The sequence below is a fragment of the Vipera berus genome (assembly GCF_964194415.1).
Source record: "Vipera berus genome assembly, chromosome: 7".
NCBI lineage: Eukaryota > Metazoa > Chordata > Lepidosauria > Squamata > Viperidae > Vipera > Vipera berus.
The window spans coordinates 42,785,542-42,798,484 of NC_138209.1; the positions used below are offsets into that span (position 1 = coordinate 42,785,542).

Genomic DNA, 12,943 nt, shown 5'->3' on the forward strand with positions numbered 1-12,943 from the left:
ATGCATCACATGGAAAAGCAAGAGCCACCTAAGACATTTGCTTATTGGTATACGATAATGATATATGTGCATTAAGTAGGCTGGATATTGCTGGAGACCAATGTTGATCTACAATGGTAAAAATTAGGACTCCGGGAGACCTTTTTTAACTAGCAAATTTCATTAAAAGTTTTCTGACATTGCAGCTTTCCAAAATTATACCTTTTAATAAAATTTGCTAGTCAGAAAAGGCACTTCTGTACCCAACTTCTGACCTTTTGCCCCCAATAGACTAACATTTCTCCTCCTAAAATGATTACTCCTGGTTGTGACTCTGTGTGATTCTAAATGCACTTCACAAATGAAAGTGTTATGTAGTGGGTCCGACGCAAGGAAGAGACGTCAGCCGGAGTACGTGTTCAGCTCTTTATTGGAAGGGGGGGGTAGCGTACTGAGGAATGAGGGTTACCTGGCCTCCTTAAATACCTAGCCAGGTAAGCAGACAGCCAATGGGGTTGGCCCTAGGTTTCCCGCCGAAACTGGGTTTCCCGCCAAAACCGTTCAGGCCAACGCCCCCTGGTGGCTGTTGCTATGCAGGTGCCTGCATACATAACAGAAAGGCTTGTGAAATCATTCTGAGAGGCTTAATCTTCTTTAATTTTGCCAAACAATGGTACTTCTATAAAAATATGATTCTTTCCAATTGATTCTGGGGCATAAGCACACTTCTGTCATTTGAAGGCTTTCTAGGATGTTCAGAATGGATATGCTGTAAGAAAAATTAATTCAGAATTTCTCTATTCCCCCTTTCTTTTTTAAAGGCAAATAATTTATTTACAGCATATTTCACATACCTATCTTGCTCTGATGCTCATTAGCTACTAATATAAATTATTTCCATAATTATTTCTACTTCTCCAGGAGTGTATTCTGTTATATTCAGTAGATATATCTACTTTTTATAGGCATGCATAGGCTTTGATAACAGCAGAAGCTAAAGCTGTTTCTAGAATGTTTTGCTAGAAAGAAAATTATAAATTACAGAAATCAATTTAACATTTCAAACTTTGTAATATACAAATGTAGGGTATATGTCTATAAATAATCAAATTTTGATATTAAATATTCAAAAGTAGAATTATTTCAAACACCAAGAACTTGTGTGATAATTGCAGCCTCTTTAAAATTCTGCTTTGGGTCCAGAGGATAAGATGATTTTATTTCAGTCCAGCTAAAATATGAATGTCTTAGAATCCATCACAAAGCCTTCAATAACTCATATGTAGGTAATATGTCAGAATTTTTTGAATACTATCGATATGCATTCTTACACATGCAGTGTGACTGTGCAACTGTAACTTCATGCTTTTTTCCAATGATTTTGACATGTGATCCTGTTTTAAGCTTTTTAAAACTCATTTAAATACTGGGACACTGATTAGCTTATCCAATGTCTGGTCATCTGCCTTAGAAAGGCAATTGGTGTACTGTAGAGGTTAAGCTGCTGGTTAAAAACCAGGAGTCTGTGAATTGTAGTCCAGAGGCAATTACTCTCTCTCAACCCAACCCACATCACATAGTTTTTGTTATTCAGAAAGTAAAAGGTATGCATATTGCCTTGAATTAACCAAAAATAAAGATAGGATAAAAATGAATAAATAAATAATAGGAGCAAAATAAATTGATTAATGAAATAAGGCAGCAGAAGAAAAATAACAGTCTCAAAAGAAACCAGCATGGCTGCATAAAGAACTCTCTGATAAACTGAAAGACAAAAAGGACAATATAAAAAGTGGAAACAGGGGCACATAACTAAGGCAGAATATCAGCAAATAGCCTGAGCCTGAAAAGATGAAGTGAGGAAAGCTAAGGCTCAAAATGAATTAAGGCTTGCAACAAAAGTCAAAAATAACAAAAAAAAAGTTTCTTTCAACATGTAAAACCCAAGAAAAAAGTCAAGGAAATGATTGGTCCATTAGTGGGAGAACGTGGCAAGAAGATGACAAGCAACAGGGAGAAAGCAGAACTACTTAACTCATATTTTGCATCTGTCTTTACACAAAAGGAAAAAATAGTCCAACCTGTCAAAACAGTACTGTAAAAAACAGATTAGAAACACAAGTTAAAATAGGCAAGAAAATAGTAAGTGAGCACCTGTTCACCCTAGATTTCAAATCACCATGGAGGGAAGTGTGTAGTGGGGTGCCCAAGGGCTCTGTTCTGGGCCCAGTGCTCTTCAACATCTTCATCAATGATTTAGACGAGGCGATAGATGGGGAACTCATCAAATTTGCAGACAACAGCAAGCTGGCAGGAATAGCCAACACACCAAAAGACAGGCTTAAGATACAGGAGGATCTGGACAGACTTGAACACTGGGCACTTTCTAACAAAATGAAATTCAGTGGTGAAAAAGTAAGGTTCTACATTTAGGCAAGAAAAACCAAATGTACAAGTATAGCATAGGTAGTACCTCACTCAATAGTGGTAACTGTGAGAGGGATCTTGGAGTCCTAGTGGACAATCACTTAAACATGAGCCAAGAGTGTGCTGCAGCTGCCAGAAAAGCCAATACAGTTCTAGGCTGCATTAACAGAGGGATAGAATCAAGATCACGTGAAGTGTTAATACCACTTTATAATGCCTTGGTAAGGCCACACTTGGAATACTGCATCCAGTTTTGGTCACCATGATGTAAAAAAGATGTTGAGACTCTAGAACAGGGATGTCAAACTGCCTGCCTGTCGGCCGGATGCGACATGCCAAAACCACACCCACCCCAGCTTTGGCAATGGGGGAAAAGTCACAACACGTCGCAACATGTCATGTGACGTGGCAAGTTTGACACCCCTGCTCTAGAAAGAGTTTAGAGAAGAGCAACAAAGATGATCAGGGGATTGGAGGCTAAAACATACAAAGAACTGTTGCTGGAATTGGGTATGTCTAGTTTAATGAAGGGAAGGATGAGGGGTGACATGATAGCAGTGTTCCAATATCTCAAGGGTTGCCACAAAGAAGAGGGAATCAAGCTACTCTTCAAAGCACTGGAGGGCAGGACCAGAAGCAATAGATGGAAACCAATCAAAGAGAGAAGCAATCTAGAACTAAGAAGAAATTTCCTGACAATTAGAACAATTAATAAGTGGAACAACAAGTTGTGAATGCTCCAACACTAGAAGTTTTTAAGAAGAGATTGGACAACCTTTTGTCTGAAATGGTATAGGGTTTCCTGCCTGAGCAGGGGGTTGGACTAGAAGATCTCCAATGTCCTTTCATCTCTGTTATTCTATTCTAATGCTCAATGAAAAATATGTTGAAATAGACTGTTTTCCAGGCAACGTGAAATAACATCTATCACTTTTATGGACTCAGTTGCAGTTGACTTGCTTTTTAAAAATTCTACTTTGTGCATTTCAAAACTTTTTTAAAAATTCTTAAAACTTTGAAGTCAATGTCCAAGGGATAATCTGATCATATAAAACCTTTGGATAAAGTTTACAGATGGCTGGAGTTTATTAGCTTTCCTGCTCCCTTTATGGTTTGTATCTAAAATAGTTAGTGATGCTGGCTAGCCAAAGGAGAATATTACTGACATGATATTTTATTCAGGATTTTGCTTCATTTTGGTTCCTGGGAATGATCTTCTTGAATCTCGGTAGCAAAGTCATATGTAGAGTCTATAGTACATTAAACAAAATTCAACATTTTGTTATATGTACATTTTTAAGCAGCCTTAGGCACTACTCAGAACTAAGGAAGAAAAAGGAAGTCAAACAAGCCATGTTTCTGCTTGTTTTATTTCTTGAAAGCTTCTTAATAAGAATCTTTTCTAAGCATGGAGGGAAGACGACGAGTCCACAACCACTATCCAGTTTTTATTTTTCTGTGTATCAGTGAAGATGATAGTGTATACTGTTTGTAATTCCTTCTGCAGTTTTGCTTTACCAGAAAATTTGTAGAATAATTTAACTGTCCTTAAAGTAATTTGTCCAATATTAATAGATTCTTAAGGGGGAACCTCTAAGATTCATCCAAGAGCTCTTTTGAACAGTCTCAAATCACTTTTGTAGAACAGAAATGGCTTCAACACTTCATGCAAGTGTTTCAAAAATTCTATATATTTAAAAGCATGACTTGAGAGGACAGCAATCTTTTCATTCCACAAACAGAAAACCATTTCTGCAATGATCAACTGGCAGATGATTGAACAAGATTTTACCTTTTTTATTTTGAGGTAAGTGCTGACATAAGTGTTGTCAACGGTGCTATTAATGTAAACATCGCTTCTAAACTATATACTAGATACTTTTAGTACCTCTGTTAAGGTAGAGAAGACAATCTAGACAATGAAATCTGATTCACATGCCATTGCCTAGTCCAGTGTTTTTCAACCTTTTTTGGGCAAAGGCACACTTGTTTCATGAAAAAAATCACGAGGCACTCCACCATTAGAAAATGTTAAAAAATTTAACTCTGTGCCTATATTGACTATATATAAAGTAATTCTCTTGAATAGGAATCAAATAAACACAAAGAAAGTATTTTATAATTACTTTTCAATTTTTCCCACGGCACACCAGGCAACATCTCGCGGCACACTAGTGTGCCTCGGAACAGTGGTTGAAAAACACTGGCCTAGTCTATTCCAGCTTTGTTTAAACTTGGTACTCTCCAGATGTGCTGGACTACAGCTTCCATCACCCCAGCCAGAAAGTGCGTGATAAAGGTCCAAGGCTAACACATCTTAAGGGGACTAAATTAGGTAAAGCTAATAACACTTACCTGGTTATAATACCCTACATTCTCAGACAGGTTTCTTTTCCAGACTTGCCTTAAAAAATATAGTTCTAAGCATGAGAGCTTTTTCACACGCCATACTTTCAGTCATAGAATTAGAGTCCATTCTTAGTGAATAAACTGTCAGCAATGGTCTGAAAGATACCAGCAATATCCATTAAAATAAATAAATAAGAAAAGATTTAAGCTAGGGCTATAAATATAGTTTTGCTAATGAATAGAATAGAGCTGGAAGGGACCTTGGAGGTCTTCTAGTCCAGCCCCCTGCTCAAGCAGGAGAACCTATACCATCTCAGACAAGTGACTGTCTAAGGAAATATACAGAATCTTCACAAAGAACTTTTGTGGTGTCAGCAATGCCAGTGTTAGAGTATTTAGCCACATTAGTGGCAACCTTCACACACACACACACACACACACACACACACAAACACACCCCATGGATATCATCTCAGATTTCATGGCACAGACAAAGAGCTTTATAAAGTGGAGAAGTAAGCTCTAAAGTGGATCTCCAAGGCTACTCTTGGATACCTATATTTAACACTGAATTGCCAAGTGAAGAGCAAGGTATATTTCAGGAGCATTTAGGATTATTTTCAAGGATATCATGACAATGATAGCAACATTTTTAATAGAAATCCATCACAGTTTTTTTGTTTGTTTGTTTCTCATTTGGTATCAATTGTTGCTGCACATCAGAAGTGTAGAACAAGTGAATGTTCAAAATGCCAACTAATTCACAGCTATTATGCAATGCAAAATATGAACTTCAAAATGTATTTGATTTACATTCTGCTTTTCTTCCAGGAGCTCAAAACAGTTTACATGGGGATCTCCCTTCATTTTATTCGCACAAGCATTGCTCTGTGAGAGAAACTGTGCTGAGAAGACATGACTGACCATAAGTCATTCACAGAGCTTCCGTAGCTGAAAATGGCCATGAAGCTGAGTCTCTCTGGAACTAATTCAACAGCTTAAAAGCATTAGACCTTTCCCAGTTCCTTTCCTCTCACAAGGTAATGACTCTGGTGAACTAGCTCCTTAAAGAACAATAGTGAAACAAAAAGATAGAAGTATACCTTTAATTCCATTTAAATGTGCATCTTAAATTCAGTACAAATATAAGTGATAGTCCCATAATTCCTAAGGCAGTCAACATCTCTTTTTACCTAAGACCATTCAACAGGAAACAGTGTGTGCATAAAACAAAACACCAATCTCTTAGCTTGTAAAATAGTAACCTTTAAGAGATGTTGCTCCCTTTGTACCATTTGGGATAGCATTGTTCCCTTTTTGCACAATGATACTACTTTGGGAGTAAATATTGGCACTGTAAATGATTTTTATTGTAGTATAGGGTTGAACTCTCTTCATAGACCAATAAAAATAAACTCTGTAATAAATAAATATTTAAAATAAATATATGCACTCTGAAGATATATAAATTAGGTCCATCCTGAAGGGAAAAATAAATCCAAATTTTGCTGCCCAATTTACCACAGTCTTCATAAAGCTCCATGTTCACCATCCACATGGTTGTCAATGATGTTAACTAGACATTTTTTCCCAGTTATCTACAGCCAACCCCCATTCACTTTAGGTAATTATTTATGCTCCAAGTACAGGATCCAGAGCAGTTTTGTTAAGTCCATTTCCAACATCTTCTTGACTAGCACGGAAAGAACGAACCTAAAAGAGGCTGGCCAACTAGACTTTAATATCCATTCTCCTAAATCCAGAGATTAGGCATGAAGGCTTGTCTACTACTAAACAGCTTCACTGATGCCTCCTTTCTAGATCTGAATAATTTTCAACATTTAGAAGTTTCTCTTGATTTTGGGACTGTGGAGGCTAAGATCTTGCTTCTCTCTGTGGTTGACTTCAACTGATTGCTAACACGTCCTTATAGAGCTCTGGCACTCTTTCAGGATCCACTGGTCTAGGCAAGAAATGGGTGAATTTCTGATGCCTTTTGGACCTTGTCCCATCTCTGGGACTGCCATCTTTGTTAAGTGCCACAAAGTACCTCCGGCCTGAATCTCCATGCTTGTACACATTGGAGGAGTAGGTGTTATACCAGTTCTCTTCAAACTGTTCTCTGAAGACACATTCAGGAGTGAGCTTTTCCTAAAGGGCGAAAAAAAGAGAAGTCTCTTCAACCAAAATATTCAGACATGGTGATAAGAGATGATAGAGCTAATCCTTTGTTGATTATTATCTCAAAAAGTATGTTTCTTTCTAGCGTGATATTTTTCACAATTTTATTTTTTCACTGTTTAAAAATAAAAATATTGTTTTAATAAATTATTTGATTCTGCAGATGATTTTTTTTATCAGTAAGGAATACAGCCTGTCTTAAAGCTCTGCCTGCCTGTAAAACAATTCCTACATTACTCCATTTATTATACGACATAGTATCCTCTCTTTCTGCTTTCTTTTTCATTTCCACAAGCAAAAGTCAATGAACCTAGGTCACAACTTGCGTTATAAGACTGATGCTTGCACTGAAATATTAGCAGATATACAACTATGGACATCTTTTAGTCTTCTGGACTAGAAATGCTCATGTTCCTTTTCCCCCCATTGTCTCTAGTTAGAACCTCAAAACTACAACATTTTTAACATGCACATAATATTTCCCAAACAAGTTTTGCTTCACGTTATTCCGTGCACTAGAGAAAACTTTGCAAGTTGAATTCTTCTTGTCCTTTTATTTTGTTTTACAACTGCATCTCAAACCTGCCTTTTCTCTGACAAGGCAGCTTATTTGGGAAACACTTAATTTTATTCCCCACAACAATGATCCTGTGAAGGAAGATGGTCCCAAAGTTATTCAATGAGGCCTTCAACTTGACTCTCCCCTTTCCAAATCTCACATATGAGCCACTAATTATATCTGCTATCCTGGGGTTATACCAGCTTCTCTTTGCTAAGAAATTTCTACAGGGATATCTACTCAAAAAAAAAATCAAGATGGTAGCCCCCTTGGTGTAATTGAAGCTTCACCTGTTCTTTAGGCATCTCCACCTCAAAAACAGGCAGAACTTCAATTACACCATCACAGCCCCCATTTTGACATTTTTTTAATCACATCCTGGAGACACCCCTAGCTTCTCATGTAAGTTTGAATTGACAGGCCATACTACCTGTCATGTTGTCTCCTCTTGTATAGACTGATAAGCACATCCCATATTGGATACAATGCTGCAGGAATGAGGGCAATAATTAGCAGAATTTATCTGCCATTTTTATAAGGGGAATAATTCAGAGGAGAATATGCTTTTCCTGCAGATGTTGTTGAGTCCCTTTGCCAAGTGGCAAATGCATTCCTTTATTAAAAGGTGAGGTGGGCAATGGTTTTGCATCTGAAGGCCACAGTTGTGTTGATTTTCAGCTGTCTACAGGTAGTCCTTGATGAGCCCAAAATTTCTGTTGCTAAGTGAGATAGTTGTTAAGTGAATTTTGCTCCATTTTACAACCTTTCTTGCCTCGGTTGTTAAGTTAACCAGTGTAGTTGTTAAGTTAGTAATATAGTTGTTAAGTGAATCTGGCTTCCCAATTGACTTTGCTTGGCAGAAGGTCATAAAAGATGATCACATGACCCCTGGACAGTGCAACTGTCATAAATATGAGTTGGTTTACCAAGTGTCTGAATTTTGTTCATGTGACTATGGGGATATTGTAATGGTCATAAGCGTGTAAAACAGTAAGGCATTTTTAGTAACATTGTAATTTTGAATGGTCATTGAACATATGGATGTAAGCTGAGGACTGCCTTATATTGTCTTTTCATATCAAAAATTCCCTATATGATAACAGGATTTTTGTAAATGCTGTTTCTTTTTTTGCCCCACTACCTGGAATGTCAAGTGATTAAGGGCCAGTGTTTGGCCACTTGGTCCTTCAAGGAAGTACTACAAAGAACGGACTATAAAAGAAAGAACTATAAAAACAGCCCAGAGTTTTGTTTATGAAAAGGAAGAAAAAACCAATATTCATCTTGTATGTTTTAAATGTCCCTACATGGCTTCCCCATTGACTTTGCTTGTCTGAGTTTTGATCATGTGACCATGGGGATTGTGCAATGGTCATAAGTGTGAAAACCAGTCATAAGTCATTTTTTTCAATGCCAATGTAACTTTGAACAGTCACTAAATGAGCTGTCATAAGTCAAGGACTACTTATATTTGCTTTTGTTTCCCATCACGGACTGGTTGAGAATTGCACCTAATTTTGGCAACCAGGTTTTAGAAAACTCTCATAAACACATAAAGATACAAAAAGAAAACTACTTTTCCTGGAACTGAATTAAATAGCCGCCCTATCCTCCAGAACCTAGAGCAGGGGTCTTCAAACTCGGCCCTTTTATGACTCATGGACTTCAACTCCCAGAATTCCTCAGCCAGCGTGCCTGGCTGAAGAATTCTGGGAGTTGAAGTCCATGAGTCATAAAAGGGCCGAGTTTGAAGACCCCTGACCTAGAGAGTTTCAATGAGAGAATGCTTTTGAACTAGATGGACCCATGGAACAACTTTATAAGGCAGCTTCCTATGAAGTTATTGTCGTTGCATTGATGAAACTCAGGTAATTTCGAGTGATTCACTTAACATCTTATGTTATCTAAACATGACACTGTAGTATTAGTGGTGCAGCTTATTCCAAATAATTCTCACTTTGTATTAATCCATTGAGTACTATTATTCTTACGCTAAGTAGCCACTTCAAGGCTGTGATCCCTCTTATATTGTTACCAGTGACAAAATTCCCAGGGATTATAAAGATTACTGCTAATGTGAGTCTGTAATATGAGCTGGATGATATGGCAGTAATACTTACAGAGCCATAAAGCTCTCCTTTCTCATTCATTCCAAGGTAAAGGCCACTGTCCACTCCTCGAATACTGACTAATCCTACTGCCACACTGATGAATTCAAGAATACCTGCATTGAGAAAAGGGAAAAAATATTTTTAAGGCTAATTATATTCAGTGCAGATAGGTCTTGTAGATTAAATAGAAATAGATGTGTAATTAAATATGTTATTAATTCTAAATTGATACAGAATATCAGAATGGTGTTATCAAAGTACTCTTCGTAGTAATATAACACTGTGATATACATTGGTGTTGATCCAATAAAAATGAGCATTGTTAACATCTCATTGATTTCAGTGAAAGAGCTAAGTTGTCCTTAAATCTCTCCAGCTGCAATACACAGGAGTTACAAGGAACGTTGGTTGGTTGTGCCATTCTGTGTTAAACAACAACAGTGTTCAAATATTTGGATTGTTAGAAAGAAAAGTGTTTGATACTATATATATATATATATATATATATATATATATATATATATATATATATATATATATATATATATATATACTATATATATTCAACAATGTTCTATTTTCTGAATTATTTTTTCTCTAAGGAAAGCTAATTATTTTTTATAATTTTCAGCCTTTGGAGTTTAATTGAAAAAATTATGAGACTTGGGTTGTCTTGCAAGGCAGCCAAATCTTTTGCAAAGATCAGATATTTAGTATTTTATAAAGATTGCATACTCTATCTTTTCACTGCCAATAAATCATCAGAGATTTTGGAGTTCCCAATATTTAAAGTTCCATTGAAAGATATGGGAGGTATTCTGTCTTTCTGATATCGTTTTCAAAGACACGTTTTTCCTCCCCAAATCATAATAAGCAGGTGATTTAACCAACAAAGAAACCACATCAGTCAAAGCTATTGAGAATAGTGATAGAATAAAGAAGCCCCAAGAATGTTTGATCTCAATCTGAAACATTTTCTTTTTTTTTCTTTGCAATTACTCCATGTTTACATGCTCTAAGAAGCTTCTCTTCTGTACAGAAATTTTGGTTGAACTAAAGTTGAAACAAAACTCCTGTTTGTTAGTTAAGATCTCTTAGAGCAGATTGTTGGAAGTAGTGAGAATTATCAGCTGCACTTAATACTAGTAATAATACATTTTGTAAACATTTGTGGACCAACTACTCAGTAGTGGTAGGTTTCTTCAGAGAATACTTTCTCTTCAACACTCATTTGTTTGTCCTCCCTTACACTTCTAGCAACCTCTTTCATTATTAAAACCTCTTGTAGTTCATAAATAAAATTGTAAGTAAACTAGTCCAATACATTGCAGAGATTTAGTTAGATTTTGAATATTATGGTATCAGAGATACTTGCAGCATGTACAATCTAACACCTGCTTTACATTGGACTCACAGAGTCATATTCTCTATCTTTGGACAGTGTGATGTCTTCTGTCTTCTATGCAGACTAAGTTAAATTCAGTTGCATGTTCTTGTGGAATCCTGCATGCATTTCCTTATGCACAATTCCCACTGGAATACTAAAGGACTAATACCCATGCAAAGAGACTGGAGTGCATTGTAAACAACTATATATAGCAAAACATGCAATTACTTTTCTTAAAAAAAGTACTGGAAAAGTTAGAAATACTGAATTGCCAGGGCACAGCTCTCAGTCAGAGCACTGTATCTGAGTTTATATGGATTACAATTATACCTGTAATAGTTCTGCACGTATATACACTCACAGCTTGCTTTAGGCACACATGTGACTTATAAACATGAGAGACTGATTCTGAAAATGAAAAATCCTGATATTGGTATCCTTTGATTAGAAACCATTGTTCACATCAAATAATCTTATACTTCCCATGTGGGAAACTCTTCCATATCACAAATAAAATGCTATCTCTGTACACTGATGTATTAAATGTCTTAGAAGCTGGTTACATGGATGCTATGCTTGTCAGTTACGGTTGTCAAGCCACACAGGAAATAGTTTAGGCACTTGCTGCATGGGACAGCCTGTAATTCCAAGCATCATTACCTACATGGATGGATTTCTCACACTCCAGTAAGGCATTGTGTGTTAAGCAGTCCATAGGGATGTTGAAAAGGCGTTCTGTTCATCCTCACAGGCACATATCCAGGGCCTTTTCCCACCAGCTTTTCGATTGTATTACTTGAAATAGAGCTTTGCGAACAGAATGCCACTTTTTTCTCTAACCTGATCTCTCTACCTTCTGCCTGTTTCATGCACGGGGAAGGCTGCTGTCCCCAACACTCCAGTTTGCTATTAGCCCTCTGCAACAATGTTAACCCAAATCAAGATGCTGCTCATGCAAGCGTGTGTGTTTTTAATCAACCACTGCCTGAGATCTGTTGCTATACCATCTGTTGCTATAGGATGCTTCCGTCACAAGGGAAGAAGCTGCAGAAGAGAGCAGGTGGAAGGAAGGAAGGAAGGAAGGAAGGAAGGAAGGAAGGAAGGAAGGAAGGAAGGAAGGAAGGAAGGAAGGAAGGAAGGAAGGGCCTTACCGAAGAGGCTGTGGTCTTGCCTAGTGCCTTGAACGCTGCCGTCGGGCAGGATCTGCAGGTGGAAGCCAGTCCTGCAATACAGCTGTCTTCGGCGTAGGATGCCCTGCAGGTGGGCTAAATCCGTGGCCCCAGCCGCGACGCCCCCTCGGGATCCCCCCTCAGCTTGGGTCAGGGGCGGCCTCTCCCCGGCAGGAGGCAGAAGGAAATGGGAGCCCACCTGCTGGCTCATCCCCTCCAGGCCACTTAAGAAACCCCCCACTTCGGCTAAGGGGGCCATGGAGAAGCTGAACCGGAGGGCTGCCGAGACAGGAGAGGGAGAGGGCAGGAGAGGAGGAGCAGCTAGCGAGAGGGAGGGAGCGAGGGAGTCCCTTGCAGAGTCCGATGTCGGGGCTCAGAGCCGGCGCTGGAAGGGGTCAGGCAGGCAAGGCGGACTTGGCGTCAAGAGAGCAACCGCCCGTCGTGAGAATCTGTCCTCTCCCCGGACATGGGGCTGGCGGGGAGGCTGGGCTGGCTTTGGCCTCAACATCGACAGCCGCTGCAGGTGGGACGGACGGCGATACCCAATTTGCCGCCGCCGCCGCTGCTGCTGCTGCCCGCTGGTAGCGCCACAGGCTCGGGCTGTCTTTGGGGAAACCGCCGCGACCCAAGCGAGGCCGCTCGAAAGTGCCACAAGAGCGCGCGTGGGGGGAAAATCTCTCGCTATATATACACGCGCGGGGCAGGTTTTCCCCCCTGACCTATGCTAATAGCGCTGAAGCTGAAGCGCGCCGGGAAGCTGAGGCGTTTGAAATCTTAAACC

At 38.7% G+C, this 12,943-nt stretch overlaps 1 protein-coding gene across 1 annotated transcript; it reads right to left on the bottom strand.

The window, feature by feature from the left end:
* Nucleotides 1-6,611: 6,611 nt before the first annotated feature.
* FGF20 (fibroblast growth factor 20) lies at nt 6,612-12,421 on the bottom strand (the record flags this gene model as incomplete). The annotated part of the gene is made up of 3 exons (XM_081332408.1): nt 6,612-6,906; nt 9,616-9,719; nt 12,145-12,421. The coding sequence occupies 3 exons, from the start codon at nt 12,419-12,421 to the stop codon at nt 6,661-6,663; spliced, it is 627 nt and encodes a 208-aa protein (XP_081188534.1). The 3' UTR covers nt 6,612-6,660.
* Between the last annotated feature and the right edge of the window lie 522 nt (nt 12,422-12,943).